We start from the raw sequence: 23,731 nt of genomic DNA, 5'->3' as shown, positions 1-23,731 counted from the left end.
TCAGAAACTTAAAATAGCATGTATAGTTTGGAGGCTTTCACAATCACATTCAAAGTTAAGTGAACTGTGAAACTGGGGTCAAAACTATAAATTGGCAGATATTTTTAAAAATTTACAGCGTAATGAACATGTGTACTAAATTTCAAGTATCAACTTCATGGTAAACAACCTTGACATAAACTTTATCCTGATACAAGACAGATGGACAAACGGAATAACAGATGGATGGATGAACAGAATAACAGATAGATGGACGAACAGAATAACAGATGGATGGACGAACAGAATCACAGATAGATGGATAAACAGAATAACAGATGGATGGACGAACAGAATAACAGATAGATGGACGAACAGAATAACAGATGGATGGACGAACAGAATAACAGATGGATGGACGAACAGAATAACAAATGGATGGATGAACAGAATAACAGATGGATGGATGAACAGAATAACAGATGGACAGAATAACAGATAGATGGACGAACAGAATAACAGATGGATGGATGAACAGAATAACAGATGGATGGATGAACAGAATAACAGATGGACAGAATAACAGATAGATGGACGAACAGAATAACAGATGGATGGATGAACAGAATAACAGATGGATGGACAAACAGAATAACAGATGGATGGACGAACAGAATAACAGATGGACAGAATAACAGATAGATGGACGAACAGAATAACAGATGGATGGATGAACAGAATAACAGATGGATGGACAAACAGAATAACAGATGGATGGACGAACAGAATAACAGATGGATGGATGAACAGAATAACAGATGGATGGACGAACAGAATAACAGATGGATGGATGAACAGAATAACAGATGGACAGAAAAACAGTTGGATTGACGAACAGAATAACAGATGGATGGACGAACAGAATAACAGATGGATGGACGAACAGAATAACAGACGGATGGACTAACAGAATGACAGATAGATGGACGAACAGAATAACAGATGGATGGACGAACAGAATAACAGATGGATGGATGAACAGAATAACAGATGGATGGACGAACAGAATAACAGATGGATGGACGAACAGAATAACAGATGGATGGATGAACAGAATAACAGATGGACAGAAAAAACAGATGGATGGACGAACAGAATAACAGATGGATGGACGAACAGAATAACAGATGGATGGACGAACAGAATAACAGACGGATGGACAAACAGAATAACAGATGGATTGACGAACAGAATAACAGACGGATGGACGAACAGAATAACAGATGGATGTACGAACAGAATAAGATAGATGGATGAACAGAATAACAGATGGATGGACAAACAGAATAACAGATGGATGGACGAACAGAATAACAGATGCATGGATGAACAGAATAACAGATGGATGAACAAACAGAATAACAGATGGATGGACGAACAGAATAACAGATGGACAGAATAACAGATAGATGGACGAACAGAATAACAGATGGATGGATGAACAGAATAACAGATGGATGGACAAACAGAATAACAGATGGATGGACGAACAGAATAACAGATGGATGGACGAACAGAATAACAGATAGATGGACGAACAGAATAACAGATGGATGGATGAACAGAATAACAGATGGATGGACAAACAGAATAACAGATGGATGGACGAACAGAATAACAGATGGATGGATGAACAGAATAACAGATGGACAGAAAAACAGATGGATGGACGAACAGAATAACAGACAGATGGACAAACAGAATAACAGATGGATGGACGAACAGAATAACAGACTAATGGATGAACAGAATAACAGATAGATGGACAAACAGAATAACAGATGGATGGACGAACAGAATAACAGATGGATGGACGAACAGAATAACAGATGGATGGGCGAACAGAATAACAGATGGATGGACGAACAGAATAACAGATGGATGGACGAACAGAATAACAGATAGATGGACGAACAGAATAACAGATGGATGGATGAACAGAATAACAGATGGATGGACAAACAGAATAACAGATGGATGGACGAACAGAATAACAGATGGATGGATGAACAGAATAACAGATGGACAGAAAAACAGATGGATGGACGAACAGAATAACAGACAGATGGACAAACAGAATAACAGATGGATGGACGAACAGAATAACAGACTAATGGACGAACAGAATAACAGATAGATGGACAAACAGAATAACAGATGGATGGACGAACAGAATAACAGATGGATGGACGAACAGAATAACAGATGGATGGGCGAACAGAATAACAGATGGATGGACGAACGGACCAGAAAACATTTTTCTTTCCACAAACTTTAATAAAATAAAAGAGTGAAAAATAATGTGGTTAAAAATCATTTAATCAATAAATGACAAAAACTAATAGATATAATCACATCTTTTTACAATGTACATATACATAGACAATTTAGCCTGTTCTTTTACAGCATATATGGTAGCTATGGAAGGCATTGTTTAAATAAGGGACAAACACATAAAAATAATTTAAGTTTTGAGTTCATATCTATGATCACACTTGTTTTACAATACAGCAACACCTGAACAGCCAAAAAACTAGATTGCACTTCAGTAAACAAATAAAAATCTAACACGTAAGGGCCAGTGATTACATCGTGGAAACAAAACAATCATGTACATGTATGAATCAATATTTGTACATATTTATCTTAAATTCAAATACTCATATGAAAAAACTCGAGCTTATCGAAAAATTTTGGAGGTTTGACTCTAGAAGCATTTTGCAGACCAAATCTACAACCAGTAAACATTTGTGCAAAAGATATTTAATTATGGATGCCATTTCTAATGGCAACAGATATGCACAATTAAATGTGTAAACTGAACATAAACCATTTTTTTAATCTACAATGATGTAGAATTCAACAAAACAGGAAAAGATGTTACAATTTTTGTTATAATATAAAGTAAACAAAAATACTAATTAATCAACAACTCTATTGAAATGTGTATCATCCTGCACAATTATAACAAATTCCTAAAAAAAAAATTCTGGCTGAAGCATATTAGTGTTTCTTTAAAGGTGTAATAGGAAGTAAACAAAAATGCATTCAAACATGATTTAAACTCCAAATTTTACATCATTTACTTGTAGTATATCTATATCTATATTTTTTTGTTTTCTGTTTGGTATTAAATTGATATGTAAGATCCATTTTTTACATCTGGTGATCAATTTATTTGGCAATCGCCAATGGCAGTCAGCAGGGTTTAAGAACATCAGTTGTTCGACCTGTTAGTCAAATGCGTTTTGTTAAAATATACTTTTTCACTTTTTGGTCTTTTGGAAAATGTTGTTTGTGCTGTATTTAGACCCCTCTACCAAGAAATTTGTTTTACATGCACACGTATGAAAATTGCGGTTTTTATCCAACACAATCATAGGTTTGAACTTTGTTTTCAATTTAGACTTGTTTATATATATATATATGTAGTATATCCAGTTTCAATTATATCTGCTAATTTTTTTAAGGGTAAAAAGCAATGGGAGAGGGGGACACAGGAGTGCTCATTTCCAAAATCCTGCCTTTTTTCAGTAAGTTTTCCAACTTCCCACCTTTTCTGCCTTCTTCCCAGATCCCACTTTTGTTACCCTCTATATCCCACATCCTAAAAGCTGTCACCCCCCTCAGCAATCAAAACCAGCTGTCTTCAATCAGAACTTGATATCCTATGCTAATCAATCATAATCAGTTGAAGCTAAGGATTTTTTTGGTTATTGAAATATTTATGTCAGAAATTTACAACTATACAAACTAAAATATAATTTTTTATTAAAACAATATAGCTGTGAATGTGAACTACAAACCACATAAGCTGAAAAGAAAGCAAAGGAGAACATGTCAGAAATTATTTATCTAATCTCTTTATCAGTTTGGAGCTCTGGAATTAAGCTTAGCATTACATTTCAAGACTACAAATGATATTACATATTATACAACCTTTTCATACATGTTATACAGTATTAAATGTATGTTCATATGTATTATACATAGATTACAGGCATTTCTGTACATTTGTAAGTAGAACCATAATTGTTAAAAAGAATTGTTGAATAAATCATCGCCTTTTTTCTTTTAAATGTTAAAATAGTTCATGCTTGAAGGTCTGTGAATGTCTAATTTTGGTCCCAATATCACAAGGTACTTTATTGAATACACCAGAAGTATTACATTCTGATATGTATAGTATTCAAAAATGATAAATCATTTTTTTCTCTTATTTGCTTCAAGTAAAGGATTTCTTTTTAACATTATCAAAACCTGCCGTTGTTAAGGCATATCTAGGACTTAATTCACTTCAAAAATATATTGGAGAAGGCATATTTAGGATTTGACTTACTTCAAAAACATATTGGAAACTCCTTCTGAACACAAGATGTATCAGAGAGCTACAATAATGTAGTATCCTTATTTAACAATGGTTTAATGGTTCAAGGACGTGAACAATCTTGTGCAAAAACAAAATTAATTTCAAAATATTAAATGCTTTTTGTTGTTTGAATCACAAATTTTATAATTATGACACACTGACATCATTTGCTACTTGATATGTTAATACACACTCATTTTTGTATTGATCAGATGTATAAAATAGTAATTGGGAAAAGTGGTGTATTCATTGATTATTGTTTGCATTATGTCCAATGGCAAATATTTCATGCATGTTCAGGATGAAGGAAATTGGTGTAAATTCTTTTAATTGACTTTCAAGGATAATATAAAATCTTTATAAAGCTGGTCATTTACAGTATTTATATTAAAGACAAACACAATTTATGCAGTTATAATGTGATAAAACTAACTAAACTTTAATAATAAAAAATCTACTAAAAATTCTCATTATGCTTCAAATCTCTTGTAAAAATAATATACAAATTGCCTGTCACACTTCACAATAAAAGTTTTTCATATTTTATTTTACTGCACATATGTATGTATCATTCTCAATGAAAATAATCAAATTACAAGAAAATATATAGATACAAATACAAAATGTAAAGGAAACTCTTAAAGATAAATTGCAAGGTTAAATTATTTTTTTTCACATATTATTATTAATTTTTTTCCTTTTGAGACAGATATTAGTATTCACATGAACTCAGGTATTTTAGGCTTATGCCATATTGTCAACATGAAAAAAAATGTATTCTTAGCATATGGCTATTACACTTGATATCTCACATAATTAACTTATTTCACCTATCTCATTAACCTTATCTACAATTAGTTCCCTTCACTGCAAGGTATCGTGTAGGAAATCCATTTTGTTTTTGATCTCAATTTTTTGCTAAAAATGTTTGGGTAGATCAAACAACCCTGTTATGTTTTTTAATATAAATGTGTTGTATTTTCATTTAAAAAATATCCTCTACCTTTTAATTTGGCAATATACAAAACTATTTTCAATTGTAAAGTTATCTAAAGATTTAACTGTCACAGTTAAGATCTACCCTTTTATTTGGGAAGAAATGACAATAGTAAAAAAAAAATTGAAATCTTTAAAAAATTTACAAAATCTATACTTTCCACAAAAAATGGAGAATTTGTGAAATGGACATATACTATAATGATTCTACAGAATTCACTTAACAAACATTTGACTCTCTGGTTTTCATACAACGCTATGAATAATGGACATTATATTATACTCAATCAAAAACTGCTCCACAGTTTGGACATCTTCTTTGTCTCATTGCTAAACAGCACAAAAGTCCTAATGGGAAAAATAATATGGCACAAAGCACTCCAAGACATGTGTAATCCTCTTCTAACACCCCTACCTGTAATTAAAAGTACACAGTTAAAATTTAATTGATATGAACAATATGTCATGTATCTGGCTAAAGAGTAACTGAATGTGTATGATCCTTGGTTATTTGTGTTCTTGGGTTGCTGTTTCATTGACATTTATGCAATCTGCCCCAGCACTACATATGTAAGTACATACTAAAATAGTTGAGTTGTTATTTCCACTAATTTTTTTTTTTTACAAATATGCCTTTAAAACTGTTGTCAACCTTGTCACATTTGAGTTTGTATGACAGGTCTTGATTGAAGACCCATTTTTATTTATTTTTTTCATTTTCCTATTTTTGTATTCATTTCTAAGAATACTCCTTTTTTCTTCTTGTTTTTTAGCTGTCAAGTTCATCACAACCAAATTAACTAAAACTTTTTAATTTGATTTATAACACACTAAAATATTTACCAAAATTACAAAAGTTCAGTCCAGAACAATTATCAATGCATTAAGCATTAATAAAGTATTAGCATTTTGTGTGTATTTCAGAACTAGATGCCATCTGATCAACCATTGAGATTACCTCCAAAAAACTGTTGATGGTCATTTGGCCTGATATTAACATAAATAGACAGACATATTTGTGCAATATTTTTTCTAAGTACGTTTGATTAAAATTGAGAATGGAAATGAGGAATTTGTCAAAGAGACAACAACCTGACCAAAGAGCAGAAAAACAGCCGAAGGCCACCAATGGGTCTTCAACACAGCGAGAAAATCCTGCACCCGAAGGCGGGCTTTAGCTGGACCCTAAACAAAAATGTGTACTAGTTGATTGTATGATATAGATTAAAAAGAATATGTAAATCATCGTTTTATCAGTATATAATAGATTTTTTGTGGGCCAAATTAGTCAATGAAATGGTTCTTCCTGGTGGTTCCCTTGTTTCATTTTTCACTTTTTAAATTCTTTTCCTTTAAATAACCATCCCTTGATGTATTCCTTGATACACCATTTGTTTTTTGGCCAGGTCATTATCATTGCTGTAAATATACTGTATTTGAAGTATAATCTTACCCTACATGCAGGACAACCTCCAACAACCACTACATGTGTAGGTGGTTGCTGTGCTACTATAATCTGTTGCTGCGACGATGAACTTTGACCAGTATATCCAGCTGGTCCAACATATCCTCCAGCAGGATATCCCTGTCCTGGAGGTCCAGCATATCCTGGTTGTGGGGGATATGTTGTTGGATTGTATCCCTGTGATGGGTCTCTATGATATCTTGGATCATAGGCTCCAGCTGGTTTTTGATGAGGGTCATTAAATGCCCCTGCTGGAGGTGGAATGGCACCATAGGCTCTATTGGCTACAATGAAAGAAAATAAGTATTTGAAAAATTGAAACATAGCAGTTCTCATTGCAGATCACATACTGTAAATTGAGAAATTTTTGTATGCATTTTATATTATTGCCAATGTTACAATGGCAAAAAATTCAGGAAATGCTGCATACAAATACCTGTATTGCTATCGAAAGTTCAAATACATGTTTTTGTTTTTGCAAAACCTATCCTGTGCCAAATTTTGCAATAATAAAATCATTGCAAAATTCTGAATTTACAGTATATTAAAGTTTAACTATGAATCTTTCTAAGGAGATCATTATCCTATTTGTTCATTTTTCTTCTTTATTAAAGTTTGCTGACCAGAAATTTAGAAAGTACTTTATATCTATCAAATAACATGCTCCAATTTTTATGCCAAAATTAATTTTTCTATTTTCTTCAATTGTGCATGCTATAGGTAGATTTCCTTCTTTTTGTGTTTTCTATTACTGCTGGTTTTCATACATAGCAACTAGATTAATTACATTAATATTTTAAGGCTTAGATGGGTATTCACCACTTGTAATTGTAATCTATTTTTTCAGTAAAATAAATAAATTGCTAAAGTATGTCATCCTTTTTTTTTTCATACATTCTTTGCCATCAAATATTAAATAATAATCATAATTTCATGTTTTATCATGTTTATTGCAGATATGCTGTATTTCATTCCTATTTGTCTGTTGTTTTCAGTTCTATTATATCAATTTTACCTTGACCTTGAAGTCCCTCCCTTTCTGCATATGGTGGAGGCTGGTCAGACATTTTGCATTAAATTTCCTGAAGAAAAAAATTTAGAGTCAGAATGAATTTTTTAAATATTACTGATATCTTATATGGTACAAAATTTCGGATTAGGAAAATTAATACAATTGGGTGTGAACTGTGCTGAATGATTAATTTTCATTAAACTGAACTGCATCATGGGTTAAATGATGGAACATTTCAGTAGACACGAAATCAATATTGTCATAACTAAAGAAAGAAACCTACAATGTAAGAAGTACATGTGTATCACAAATTGTAAGTGAATACATGTACATTTGTAAAAAGAACAGGGTGATTTCAAGAGCTGTCAAGACCTAAATCCTGATCCTGCTTCTAAACAAGTACCATATGATGAAACTGAAAATCATCCTGAGACAAAAAACTCTTTTTACCACCAAACAAAGAACTACAAAAATACAATCAAACGTGGCAACAACTTGAAATGTTTCTCAGAATTACAATTAATGTGACTTTAACTATGTTCTGTTTTTTTTTAGAGTTGTTGGCCGTTTTGGTGTATTTATTTTTTAGTTTATTTGAGTAAAGCTATGAAGCCCATTACAGGCAGATTCAGGCAGAAGGGGGGGGGAAGAGTTCCTGTGTCAACCCTAATTCTGGAAAATATAATTTGTTTGCAAAAGAAATGTTAAAATATGAGCAATAACATGAACAAGCATTCTGAGAGTATTGCATGGCAATACATAGTCCCCTACCGGGTAAAAATTCATTAAACTGGAACAAAAAGCTAACTTGTTCTATAACTTGTCATGGTGTAAACAAAAAGAAAATATCAAGTCAATATCTTCAAGCATGACTAAAAACAGTGTGGAAAACTGATTAAATGAGTGAATTTTTCAAGTCCAAGGACCATAACTCTGCACAAAATTATCAGACCGAAACAAAATTTCGAACTTGATCTGTATAACTTGTCATGATAAAACTATATACCAATTATCAATCAATATCTTCAAGCATGATGAAAAAAAGTGTGGAAAACACTTTAACATTAGATATGATTAATAGTTCTCTAAAATTAGATATGATGTAATACAGTGTTTATCTATTTTCAAATTATAATCAAATAAAGTTAATAGTTCCAAATATTTTTTTCTTTTATTTGTCACAAACTAATATAGATTTGTAACTTATCTATAAAATGTCAACAATTTTTATCTACACAATGAAATGTAATACATACATTAATAATAAAAATAGATTATAATCTAATTAAAGGATTTCACTTCATAATTTTTTTTTATATATATATATCATGTATATAGCATTCAGAAAATTAGTTTATACAAATAACAAACAAACCTGCCAAAAAATTCTTAAAAATAATTTACTAAAGAATGTCTTTTAAAAAATGAGTTATCTCCCTTTGTACAGAAATATGGTTTAACATAGTACTCTAACATTAGATATGGTCCAGAGTTATGGTCCATAACTCTGGACTAAATCATCAGACCAGAACAAAATTCGAATTTGATCTATAACTTGTCATGACAAAACTATTTACCAAATATCAAATCAATATCTTCAAGAACGAACAAAAAAAGTGTGGAAAACTGATTTGCCGGACTGACGGATGGACAGACAGACGGATAGAGTGCAAACCTTAAGTCCCCTTCGACTTCGTCAGTAGGGGACTAATAACAAAAATAATAATGACTGTAGTATTAAATTTGGTTTTGTGGAACATTCTTGTCATTCTGTGGTTAAAAGATTCTTCCCCAAACATGCCAAAAGACAAGTTGTCCCAGGATCAGAATGATTTATATACCATTTGAATTATTATAGCCCAAACGTGTAGTTATAATTCAATAAAATGCTTCGCTGGGCGCAGCTTGATACGACCGCAGAGGTCGAACCCTGAACAGTTGGGGCAAGTATGGACACAACATTCAAGTTTGATACAGCTCTGAATTTGGATTGTGATTAAATATTTGACACAGCATAGGTTTCTGACACAGAAAGAATGTGGTCTAAGAACTTCAATTTTTTTAATTTACCTATTATGGTCCAATGTCCAAAATCAAAATACATGGTTAGATTCAGCATATCAAAGAACCCCATATATTCAATTTTTGTTGAAATCAAACAAAGTTTAATTTTGGACCCCAACTTGGACAAACTTGAAAACTGGTCCCATAATCAAAAATCTAAACACATGTTTAGATTCAGCATATCAAAGAACCCCAATAATTCAATTTTTTATGAAATCAAACAAAGTTTAATTTTAGACCCTTTTGACCTCAATATGAACCAATTTGATAGCGGGTCCACAAATAAAAAATCTAAATACATGGTTAGATTCAGCATATCAAATAACCCCAAGAATTCAATTTTTGATGAAATCAAACAAAGTTTAATTTTGGACCCTTTTGACCTCAATGTGGACAAAGTTGATAACGGGGCCCAAAAATCAAAAATCTAAATACATGGTTAGATTCAGCATATCAAAGAACCCCATATATTCAATTTTTGTTGATATCAAACAAAGTTTAATTTTGGACCCCGATTTGGACCAACTTGAAAACTGGGCCCATAATCAAAAATCTAAATTCATGTTTAGATTCAGCATATCAAAGAACCCTAAAAATTCAATTTTTGTTAAAATCAAACTAAGTTTAATTTTGGACCCTTTTGACCTTAATGTAGACCAATTTAAAAAACGGGACCAAAAAATTAAAAATCTAAAAACACGGTTAGATTTGGCATATCAAAGAACCCCAATAATTCAATTTTTGATGAAATCAAACAAAGTTTAATTTTGGACCCTTTTGACCTCAATATGAACCAATTTGATAGCGGGCCCACAAAATAAAAAATCTAAACACATGGTAAGATTCAGCATATCAAAGAACCCCATATATTCAATTTTTGTTGAAATCAAACAAAGTTTAATTTTGGACCCCAAATTGGACCAACTTGAAAAGTGGGCCAAAAATCTAAAATCTAAATACATGTTTAGATTCAGCATATCAAAGAACCCCATATATTCAATTTTTGTTGAAATCAAACAAAGTTTAATTTTGGACCCCAACTTGGACCAACTTGAAAACTGGTCCCATAATAAAAACTCTAAACACATGTTTAGATTCAGCATATCAAAGAACCCTAAAAATTCAATTTTTGTTAAAATCAAACTAAGTTTAATTTTGGACCCTTTTGACCTTAATGTAGACCAATTTAAAAAACGGGACCCAAAATTAAAAATCTAAATACACGGTTAGATTTGGCATATCAAAGAACCCCAATAATTCAATTTTTGATGAAATCAAACAAAGTTTAATTTTGGACCCTTTTGACCTCAATATGAACCAATTTGATAACGGGCCCACAAATAAAAAATCTAAATACATGGTAAGATTCAGCCTATCAAAGAACCCCATATATTCAATTTTTGTTGAAATCAAACAAAGTTTAATTTTGGACCCTAATTTGGACCAACTTGAAAACTGGGCCAAAAATCTAAAATATAAATACATGTTTAGATTCAGCATATCAAAGAACCCCATATATTCAATTTTTGTTGAAATCAAACAAAGTTTAATTTTGGACCCCAACTTGGACCAACTTGAAAACTGGGCCCATAATCAAAAATCTAAACACATGTTTAGATTCAGCATATCAAAGAACCCCAAGAATTCAATTTTTGTTAAAATCAAACTAAGTTTAATTTTGGACCCTTTGGACCTTAATGTAGACCAATTTAAAAACGGGACCCAAAATTAAAAATCTAAATACACGGTTAGATTTGGCATATCAAAGAACCCCAATAATTCAATTTTTGATGAAATCAAACAAAGTTTAATTTTGGACCCTTTTGACCTCAATATGACCCAATTTGATAGCGGGTCCACAAATAAAAAATCTAAATACATGGTTAGATTCAGCATATGAAAGAACCCCATATATTCAATTTTTGTTGAAATCAAACAAAGTTTAATTTTGGACCCCGATTTGGACCAACTTGAAAACTGGGCCCATAATCAAAAATCTAAATTCATGTTTAGATTCAGCTTATCAAAGAACCCTAAAAATTCAATTTTTGTTAAAATCAAACTAAGTTTAATTTTGGACCCTTTTGACCTTAATGTAGACCAATTTGAAAACGGAACCAAAAATTAAGAATCTAAATACACGGTTAGATTCGGCATATCAAAGAACCCCAATAATTCAATTTTTGATGAAATCAAACAAAGTTAAATTTTGGACCCTTTGGACCTCAATGTGGACCAATTTAAGAACGGGGCCCAAAATCCAAAAACTTAATACACGGTTAGATTCAGCATATTAAAGAACCCCAAGAATTCAAGAATAAAACCCCATTGAAATTGATCAAGAAATAAGCAATTTATACAAAGTATCTTCTTTTGCACAATACTGTGCAATTGAATATTTCTTGCTATTGTGCAATACTGTACAATTGACAATTTCTTGCTATTGCGCAATATTGTGCTATTGGATATTTCTTGCTATTGCGCAATACTGTGCAATTGAAGATTTCTTGCTATTGCGCAATACTGTGCAATTGAAGATTTCTTGCAATTGTGCAATACTGTGCAATTGAAAATTTCTTGCTATTGCACAATACTTATTATAAAATAATTTACACATCCTGTTTGGTGTGTATCTCCTACCATATCATTATTATTTGCTTTTAAATATTAATCAGAAATAACCAACTTAAAATGGAAAATTTTAAAAGAAAAAAAAAAGGAAAAAAAGAAAAAAAAAAATCCCCCCCCCAAATTTTTTGAACCCCCTTATGATTCATCACCCCCAAACTCAATCCCAGCCTTCCCGTTGTGGTATTGTACCTTGCAGTACAATTTCAGAGAGATCCATACACTTGAACACAAGTTATTGTCTGGAAACTAGAAAAATGCTTATTTTTGGCCCCTTTTTGGCCCCCAATTCCTAAACGTTTCGGGCAATTACCCCCAAACTCAATTCCAGCTTTCCCTTTGTGATATGGAACCTTGTAGTACAATTTCAGAAATATCCAAACACTTACACACAAGTTATTGTCATGAAACTAGAAAAATGCTTGTTTTTTGCCCCTTTTTTGGCCCCTAATTCCTAAAATTTTGAGGCAATTACCCCCAAAATCAATTACAGCCTTCCCTTTGTGATATGGAAACTTGTGGTACAATGTCAGAGAGATCCATACACTTACACACAAGTTATTGTCTGGAAGTTACAAAAATGCTTATTTTTGGCCCCTTTTTGGCCCCTAATTCCTTAACTGTTGGTACCATAACCCCCAAAATCAATCCCAACCTTCCTTTCGTGGTATTGAACCTTATGGTAAAATTTCATGGAGATCCATTCACTTAAACTAAAGTTAGAGTGCGAAAACCAATGTGTCTTCGGACGACGCCAGACAACGACGACGACGACGACGACGACGCCAACGTCATACCAATATACGACCAAAAAATTTTCAATTTTTGCGGTCGTATAAAAATGGGTATTTATATCCCAAATTGATTAAAATAAAGATGTAATGGTTTAAGTTTTTTTATGCTTTAATATCAGTGTTGTGTATGTTTATTGTGTAAATGTATGTATTTGTCGGTTATAACAGCTCAAAGAGTTCATATTATACTTTTGAGACCTGCCAACTTTAAATAAAGCTTTTGAATTTGAATTGAACCCATCCATAATTGGCATAAAGGTTACTGGTTTCCAACATTTGAAATCTGGGGGTGGGGGGAAAAGGGGGTACTGGTCTTCTTCTTCAAGTTAGTGGCCATCATCAACTGGTATATATATATTTTTTGGTCTTTTCGAAAATGTTGTTTGTGCTGTATTTAGACCCCTCTAACAAGAAATTTGTTTTGCATGCACACGTATAAAAATTGCGGTTTTTATCCAACGCAATCATAGGTTTGAACGTTGTTTTCAATTTAGACTTGTATATATATATATAATCCTGCCACATTTTTGGAGTGCACGCATGAAATTTTTGAAATTGATTAAAAACAAGCATTCTGAGAGTATTGCCTGGCAATACATAGTCCACTTCTGGTTAAAAATTCATTGTACTGGAACAATATGCTAACTTGATCTAATAATTATTAACTTGTCATGGTGTAAACTATAGAACAAATATCAAGACAACTATGATCTTCAAGCATGACGAAAAAAAATGTGGAAAATTGATTATTTGAGTGAATTTTCTAAGTCCAAGGACTATAACTCTGCACAAAATCATCAGACCGGAACAAAATTCGAACTTGATCTGTAACTTGTCATGATCAAACTATATACCAATCATCAAATCAATACATAGTCCACTACTGGTTAAAAATTCATTGTACTGGAACAATATGCTAACTTGATCTATGACTTGTCATGGTGTAAACTATAGAACAAATATCAAATTAATATCTTCAAGCATGACGAAAAAAAGTGAGGAAAACTGATTATTTGAGTGAATTTTCTAAGTCCAAGGACCATAACTCTGCACAAAATCATTAGACAGGAACAAAATTTGAACTTGATCTGTAACTTGTCATGATAAAACTATATACCAATCATCAAATCAATATCTTCAAGCATGACAAATCATCAAATCAATATCTTCAAGCATGACAAAATAAAGTGCGGAAAACTGATTATTTGAGTGAATTTTCTAAGTTCAAGGACCATAACTCTGCACAAAATCGTCAGACCGGAAAAAAAATTTGAACTTGATTTGTAACTTGTCATTATTAAACAATACACCAAATATCAAATCAATATCTTCAAGCACGAAGAAAAAAAGTGTGGAAAACTGATTTGTCCGACTGACGGATTGAAAGACAGCTAGACAGACAGACAGATGGACAAACGAAGTGCAAACTTAAAGTCCCCTTCGACTTCGTTGGTAGGGGACTAATAAAAAGCAGGTGATATTTTATGTATACTGTCAATACAGGTGCAAGTAATAAAAAAAACATGTGGTGTAGCCAGATCTACTGAGAATGGGTTGACCTTCTACCAATTTATACAATGAGTTAAAACTTGAACAAACAAATATGTGTAGTACATACCGTCATACGCACTGCAGATCAACAGCAATAAAGAAGAGGAAGTTTTTTAAAAAAATGTGTAATTTTTCACTTTTGATTTCCGTCCATAATTATTCTTTTCTTTAAAATTGTATATCAGAGTACAGAAAAGAGATGAAAGCTGCAAATTATTTTCTTTACCTTAAGTGACAATGTCTTCTTTTATAAATGCTTTAAATAATATAGATTTTCATAACCACCTGATGAGGGTGTCACAAGACCGACATAAACAAATAAATTATCTCCCTTTTGCGTTTAACAAAATAATTTGGGATGGTGTGTTATATTACCGCTAAATTGACAGTCATTTGGGTAGTCTGAACACCAAAATAGAAAGATCAACATTAGAGTAAACAGTAGTTTACCGATGTTAAATCTCATAAATTCTTTATTCAATTAAGAGGAAACAAGGAAATACCAAAAATGCACACAAGAGTTGTTATAGTCTTATTCTTAAAATCAGTGATGCACCGAAATGGAAATACGAATAGTTTCACTAAAATAATTTATTATGTTTTTGCATATATAACTGAGTGTATCAAACTGAGACATTTATACACATGTCTCTGACTGTATATAACAAATACAAATCATAACAAAATACAAATATGTTCTTGTTTCTAAACTCATTTACAATAAATGGTTAAGACCTATTGCATATATATAATAATATCAGAGACATATATTATAAGTTATCTACGTTCATATCCGTAGATATGGATATTTTAACACCCTGAAGTATCCAAGTACACCCTGAGGCGCAGCCGAAGGGTGTACAGGGTACTGAAGGGTGTTAAAATATCCATATCTACGGATATGAACGTAGATAACGAATTTATCCCCGGTCTTAGTCTAAATCTTGCGATTTTTAGAGAAATTCGACCACAAAGTTTAACGTAAAAGCAACGTTTTTTTCATTTTTTAAATATCTTTTATTGAAATTTGGGAATTTGACATATTTTTTACGGGGTGTAGGGTACTACCTTTGGTAGAACCCTACAGGTAGACAAATATAAGACGTTTTTAAACTAGAGACAGAGAAACTGAAATGGGTCGAATTTGGCGCGCAATGTTGTGAGAGTTACATCATAAACGGTGTGACGTCAACGTGGGTCATTTGCATAGCTAGGTCAGTAGCAGTAGGACAACCGGATGTGCCTTTTTGGCCAAAATGTGATTCGGCGGCGCTCAGTAGTCCTACGCCGAAAATTGGACTATTTTGCGTCGGCCGACGTCAAAAGAAAAATGGCGCGCTTTTGTAATTTTTTTTCGTTCGTTTGCGGCAAAGTACCGACGATAAATACTGTTGATTGTAAGCACATTTATATGAGAAAAATATATGAATTTACATATTATTTTCATTTTTGAACATTAAAATAAAAGGAAATCTCATTTTTTTATATCTGAACATAGAATTTCGGATATTGATTTTCTGCACTGTAGGATAAAATGGCTATATTAAAAATAGGAACAAAAAAATACCTATCCTTCGATTTTCTAAAAATTTTTACATCCTATTCTCGCTAGATTTTGGCATCGAAATTGTAAAGAACAGGAGTGTTCAAGCCAAGGCAAAAATTTGTTCCCATTTTAATGCAGGAGTCTCATTTTTTCTAAGTTTTTCATAGCAAGTGCGGTAGATTTAGAAATTGTTAGCGTTTTAGTGTAAATATGAAGTATTAAGTGCACTGAAGTGAAATGATGAATCCTTGGTACCTATATTCCTTGAAATAAAACCATATGTAATGAAAAAATTAATTTAAAAAAAAAAATTCTAGAAATAGTTGTGGAATATTTTTTTGTCCTTTTCTCGCTAACGTTACGGCTCGGCCTCAATAAGTAGCAAATTCCAAAAATTGGTCGCCTCAAATTTTTTCATACATTTCTGCAATAATCCTGGGTAAATATTGTATGCTTTTTTAGAATTTTAGACAAATCTATCGATTAGATATGGAGAAAAACAATATTGATTTTAAGAGTATACATCACGGAGGGGTGACTTGGTTTTTCACCTTTTCATTTAAAAAACTTTTTTTTTATGAAATTCTTCGCCTCAATTTTTTTCAAATTTAATTCTTATGTTCCTGAATATATAAAGCATATCTGGTTTAAAATTTGTCTAATTCTACGGAGCAGAAAAAATGTAATGACAACATGAATTTTGGGTTCCGACCAGTCACAACATAACGTCAGAAAGGGGCGGCGGTCGGACATAAAACACTAAGACTGCTATTACATTCCAGCTGTAACTATTTTGTTTCTTTTCCAAATGTTCAGAAAATTATTATCTTTCCCTTTCAAAACCATAATAAATCGTACCGCTTTAATTAAACCGGAATTATTTGGTATTCGTACCGCAAGAGGACTGAATTGTACATATTATATTTCCTTCGTTTCCGGTAGAAAAAAAATTGTTGGTGGCTGTAAAATTTTTCCGATAATCTTTTTAGAATCAAAACGCCAATCGATCGCACTATCCTGAACTTCCTCAGTAACAACCCAATCGATCGCACTAACCTGAACTTCCTCAGTAAAAAGAACGCTACACGTAATTTGTCAATAGCGTTCTTGTCAGTAATTTTATCTGCTGGTTGTTCTTCAAACTTGTAGTTGTAATATTTAATCAGCGCTCATTTTCTCTTTACCTTTCAACTGTTTTTTTAATAATAGAACACGTTTACACTTAGAAATCAGGTTAACACTTATTGAAAATCTGATCGTATATATATTGGTGATTTTATTGGTAGTTCCTTTGACTTAAGAAGAACAGGTTTTGATACAGTGTGTGTGTGGTTTAATATTTTAATTTTGTTGTGGCTCTGATTCTGACTGAGGCTTATTATGATATAGTGATATATATTTTATATTGTAATGTTTCATTGTTGACTTAATTACTTCAATCATTCTACTTGATTTATATGGGTCCTGTAATTCATGTAATTTGGTAAATAAAATATTCTATTCCATTCTATATTAAAAAGATAAATTGGATACTTTTGAAATACTATTTTTTTTGCTATAAAAAATACATATATTTAAAATGAGCTTTCAGTTCAACGTGGAAGATTTCCCACCCCTCATTAACCCAGTTGACAAAATGGGCATCCAAAAATCTCTTAATAATTTTAAATTCTCCAATAAGTTACCAAAAAATTTTGTTGATACTAAACTAGCTGTAACAGTAAATAATCCAATTGCTAAAACAGAAACTAACAGAAATTCAAAACAAATTTTGAGACCAAAGGCTAAAAATTGTACTACTGCAAAGCTGTGTCCAGTTTCTAATATTGGTAGCAGCTTAAAATATGTTCCCAAAATCAACATGAATACTTGTAGTACTGTGTCTGACTTTTACACAGTTTATACAAAAAATTTCTTTGATTTATTATCAATCTCTGACATGAAAGAAAACTGTCATTATGATAAAATGCATGAACCAGGAGAAATTCCTCATGAAAAGAAAAACATAATTCCAGCTAATCACAGACTTCATAATATAAATGATAAAAGAAAAAATCTTCATATCCAAGCCTTTGGTAAATCTCTAACATTTAATACATTCTATAAAACTATATCAATAACAACCCTCAAATCATTTGTTGAAAAACACACTGGAATAAAAAAAAAACAACAACATTTTAGGTTAAAAAATGGTCTCACATTATCCACCATGAAGCCAGTCATTTGTGAAGATGGTCTGAAAATTGATTTATATCAACCTGGATTGGGGGGTGTTAAAGGTTCAAATTTTCACCCTGAAAGAGAATGTGGTCCATGCAGAATATGCCAAAAACACAGCATTTATTCTTATCGCCATTTGGTAAAAAATGAACAATCTGACATAGCTATAAATTATATACAACAAAAATATGGACTTATTGAAAATGACTGTATTTGCAAGGCTTGTTTTCTTAAGTCAGAGAGAGTAGCCAGTAGCAAGAGAAATGAGCAAGATGTACCAATTATTAAAAAGAAAAAGGTTCAATGTACATTACATTCTCTAAAGATGTGCTCCCCTGACATATCTCATTTACGTCCCTCGCCCATTTCTCTTGATAAAATAAATTCTGTTTTTGACACAAATATGACTGATTATGAAGGATTTGAGATTTTTCTTTGTGATTCCCATTTTATGAAGGCTACAAGGTTTGAATCCTCACATGACAAATGCACAATCTGTAACTCTATTTTAAAGAGAAAATACAAATTGAGGTTTGACAAGATGGACAAATTACTTTACTACTTTCAAGACAAAAATTTGACCCCTGTTGATTTATCTAAAAATTTAGATATATGCAAACAATGTTTTTCTTCTATAACAAACTTTTTTGATAGTGATGCTTTTGTTGAGATATTAAGCCGTGAAAAGATCATAGACATTTTGACAAAAGCCAGTAACAGCTCCCTTCCAATCTATTTTGATAATAATAGTACTAAATGTTTTGAAAAACTTGTTATTAAAATTTGCAATGATCTTCTGGAGAGAAAGGCACTTCTTATTTCAGACATTGTGCAGTGTTATAAAGATTTTGGGGGGAATTTTGTCTCAGATCAGTTGAGAAATCAAAACCGTTTATTATGTAACAAATTAAACACATTATTCGGTGATTCCATCAACTGTAAATATGACCGACAAGGTACTATAATACTAATGAAAGGACTTAATATTGTTTCCTGTCTTATTGATTCATTAGCTGAATTGAAGAAATTTAAAACATGTACTTCACATGATGAAAATACACTTGAAGAAAAAGTACAAATTGATGATGCAAATGTTTTGAAAAAAGCTGCAGAAATTATCAAATTAAAAATACAAACATCTTGTAAAAATATTAAAAATAGTACAAATAGAAACTTGTCAAATTTTAAATTTCACAACTTCATCGAGAATACTATTGACCCAATATTGTGGAATTTCTTGTGTGCCTTAATAGGACAAGAAACAGAATTACAGCTTCCTTTTGGGGAGAATTCAATAAGTGATGATTCTGTTGAGTTTTCTCAAATTTTTAATATTTGTTGTTGTTTAATCTTCAACAGAGATTCTAAATGTAACAAATTTCAAATGTTAATAGCTGACATCATTGACAAGTTTACCAATTCCTCTACTGATTGCTTTAACCTTTTAAATAAATTTGGTATATGTGTTTCTAAACAGACTTATGAGAGATATCAAACTCAAATTGTCGAAGAAAGGAAATCCAATTCAGTAAATTCCTCAAAATGTCAGTTCCAAATAGCATCTGTAGATAATATTAACAAAAGATCATCTTATTCTGCTGTTAAGTCTACAGATGCTCATCGTGGTTTTGATGGAACCTCTATTCAATTGGTTATACCGAAGCCTTCAATAGAGTTATTGCCCGAGGAAAAGCAACAGTATTTAAAAGGAAATATATATTTGTATGGTAAAGATGAGTATCGTTCCATCAATTTATTTCAAGATAATGATTCCAAAGTTATTTCCCTTTACAAATCAATTGCCATTTTGATGAATTATTGTTTACTTACATCTGAAAGAGATAATGATGGTATTTGCACTTCTGATATTGAAAAAATTATGGAAAACTGTCTAACAAATACAGTAATGGATCAATCTCTGAGAGAAATATTATCAGATCCTTATTACTTAAGTGATGAAAACTTTTCTAAAGTTTCAAAATTTTCTCCAGATGAGCACATTAACCATGAATTGTATCTTTTTAATACCAGAAGAGAGGCAGATTTATTAGATTTAGCTGCTATATCATTTGCTACAGGTTGCTGTATTTATATATATGAAATAAACACAAACAATCCCTTAAACCAAAATCATTTACTCCTTAAGAAGAAAATAAATCCCATGTTTTTAACTAATCATTCTTTCCACATTATGGAGGTTGATGGAAAATATTGTCCTTTAATTAATCATAGGTTATACTTTGACAGTGGTATTTTTCTCATGTCAAAGAATATAACTGATGTTTCAGATTTCAGAAAGTATAATGGTTTTCATAAAAAATTGTCGAGTATTGCAGCCATTTGCACTGAAGTAATGAAAGATTCTGAAATTCAGCAATTTGCTCGAAACAGAAAAAGAAAACCAGAAGATCTTCATTTCTCTAATCAGTCTATAATTAATTTAGGAAATTTTGTTAATAAAGTTACTCTAGAACATTCAAATAATAACAGACAGGAATCTAATTTAAAAAAAACTTTCAATGTAAATGATTTTGAAAAATCAGAATCTGAAATTGCAGTGGCCCAAAGCTGTGCTTCTACTTTTTTCGAATATTGTTTTTGTAAACTGCCCTGTCCAAATAGCCATTCACAATCCCCTGGTATTCAAGATTTTATAAGTAAAAAAACTAACAATACTCTAATTGAAAAATCTGAGGTAAAATATCTGTCTTTGTTAGACGAACAATGTGACAATAAAGATACTGTCAAACATTCATTAGAGATACTTCATCAAAATTTAAATGTCGGTCAGGATATCAACCATTTAGTTGTTGTTGGTGATGGAAAGACCTATGACCTCTTAGTAAAGCTAAAAGGGGAATATGGATCAGAACTTGATTGGGTCCTCCCTTTTCCAGGCGACTGGCACATACTAAAAAATTATCAGAGGATGCTTATGAAGTTGTATCTTGATGCTGGTCTCAAAGACTTCATTGAAATTTTCCATCAAGGTGCAACTGCAAATTCAGTTATACAGGCTGTGAACTTTGATAAAACACATAATTTTTTGTTGCAATTCTGGGAATCCCTTTTTCGTTTTCAAATAGAAACTGTTATTAAATATTTTCATTTTAATCATGAACAAAATGACCATTTTATTCATATTAAAAGAGTATCTGACATTTTATCAGATGATACACTTTCCCCTCTAGAGAAAATACAAAAAGAAATGCAATTTTTCCAAAAATTTTCATTTGAATATGAAGAATTATTGGGTCAGCTTTGTGAGGAAAATGAAAACTGGAGATTTTGGAATACATTCTTAAGTAAGCACTGCTTTACTTACATTGCATATTTCATTGCTATACGTTCTGGTAACTGGGAACTTCGTTACTTTTGTATTAAAGAAGTGACCAAAATTACACAAATTACTGAAAGCAAATATTATGCACGACTTTTACCATATCATATAGCGGACTTGAAAAATTTTCCAGCTGGCATAATAAAAAAGTTTGAAGAAGGTGCTTTTGTTGTAAACATATCCGGCAGAAACATTCATAGTCAGGGGTTGGATGAAGCACACGAGAGTTGTATCAATCGTGAAGTTAAGGGTGCAATGAGAACTTTTTCCTCTGCTGCATTGTCAAAACTGGTTCATTATCTTCCCCATAGAGCTAAAGTGCTAACAAACTTAAAAAAAGAACTTTCATTCAATAAGCCGGACCTTCACAAAACTGCAGTTACTAGGACAACTTTTGAAGAAGAAAACATACTTTTATATGTACATCATCTCAGGCAAAGCCATTTAGTGCAATTTGAGCACAAAACTTTATCACATTTTTTCAATGATAAAATAATTCTGACAAAATTACAAAAAGATGACCTTTTATCATATGAAAATGTAGCTACTACTCATTTGATGACATACATAAAATCTTGTATGACTGACTTTAAATTTAGATATAATAAAACCAAAAAAATTACTGGATTTTCATTTAAACCACAAACTGTTTCTTATGTTAAAAAAGAATTAAAAGATCAACGTTTAGAAAATTCGTTACTAAGGAAACAAATTTCCTGGTCAAAAAATCAAAACATACCAGTTTCAGATTTTCAACAATTTATTGCTTTACCGAAAGCCATTGTTGACTCTGATGGCTTACCGTATAAAGGTGACAAATCAAAAACTTTAAAAATTTTCCGTTCACGATACCCAGATTCTTTCACAAATATTTTAACTGAAACTCCTCAATGTGTAGTTATAGATGGGATGTTTATTTTACATACCAAACCCTTGTTATCTTCACATAAAACTTTCACTGATTATATTATTTACCTTTACAAAAAATGCATATTACCCTATTTTGATAATAATAATACAGTTGAAGTGCATCTGGTTTTTGATGATCAGTCCCCTCCACTTTCCCCAAAGGACATTGAGCGAAACAGACGTGATTTAAAAAATGAAAATACTTCTGGCGTTTCTTTTACCAAATCTTCCAAACTACCCTCAGACTGGTTGAAGTTTTTGACAAATAGAAACAACAAAAAACAATTGGTTTTATTAATAAGTGAACAGTTTTTATTACTTTCACAAAATTCAATCAAATTAAATCAAACATTTGTTGTTGGTGGTGGTTTTGACAATTCTTCTTTATCAAAATGTGTTGTCCAAAATGAGATAAGAATAATCAAGAATTTTCAAACTAATATATCAGAAGGGGACAGTCGAGTATGGTTACACACTGAAAAATCTTTGTGTGATACTGTGCTTATTTATTCGCCAGACAATGACACATACAACATTGGTTTACCATTTATACAAACTTTAGACAAACAGGTTTTTGTTCAACTTACTTTTAAGAAGGATGTCATATATTTAAACATGAATAAGCTTATTCATTCCATGAAAAATGATCCAGATTTGCAATGCCTTTCAAACGACAATCATGACAATATACCTTCAATTTTTCAAATGTTGTATATTGTTACTGGATGTGATTATGTATCTTTTTTTAGGGACCATGGTAAAACTTCTTTCTATCAGATATTTTTCAAATATCCAGAT

At 31.6% G+C, this 23,731-nt stretch overlaps 1 protein-coding gene across 2 annotated transcripts; it reads right to left on the bottom strand.

Annotated features, from left to right (window-relative positions):
• Window positions 1-2,340: 2,340 nt before the first annotated feature.
• On the bottom strand, window positions 2,341-15,251 carry LOC127710201 (brain protein I3-like). 2 transcript variants are annotated; one of them, XM_052215959.1, is made up of 4 exons: window positions 15,145-15,251; window positions 7,885-7,951; window positions 6,858-7,153; window positions 2,341-5,819 (listed from the first exon to the last, which is right to left on the bottom strand). In XM_052215959.1, exons 2-4 carry the CDS (start codon window positions 7,934-7,936, stop codon window positions 5,688-5,690), a joined length of 480 nt encoding a protein of 159 aa, XP_052071919.1. In that variant the 5' UTR covers window positions 7,937-7,951; window positions 15,145-15,251; the 3' UTR covers window positions 2,341-5,687. The 2 variants fall into 2 exon arrangements, with proteins under 2 accessions (XP_052071919.1, XP_052071920.1); XM_052215960.1 differs by lacking the exon at window positions 15,145-15,251 and adding an exon at window positions 14,986-15,050.
• Window positions 15,252-23,731: the final 8,480 nt, after the last annotated feature.

This window comes from Mytilus californianus, unplaced genomic scaffold (genome assembly GCF_021869535.1).
Source record: "Mytilus californianus isolate M0D057914Y unplaced genomic scaffold, xbMytCali1.0.p SCAF_7, whole genome shotgun sequence".
NCBI classification, from domain to species: Eukaryota; Metazoa; Mollusca; class Bivalvia; order Mytilida; family Mytilidae; genus Mytilus; species Mytilus californianus.
This window is presented reverse-complemented; position numbering and strand designations above follow the sequence as displayed.

Coding starts and splice junctions, on each gene's coding strand:
- LOC127710201 (XM_052215959.1), bottom strand. CDS start 7,936: ATGTCTGACCAGCCTCCACCATATGCAGAAAGGGAGGGACTTCAAGGT. Junction 7,154..7,884: donor GGAGGGACTTCAAGGTCAAG/GTAAAATTGATA, acceptor CTTTCATTGTAG/CCAATAGAGCCTATGGTGCC. Junction 5,820..6,857: donor GAGGTTGTCCTGCATGTAGG/GTAAGATTATAC, acceptor TTTTAATTACAG/GTAGGGGTGTTAGAAGAGGA.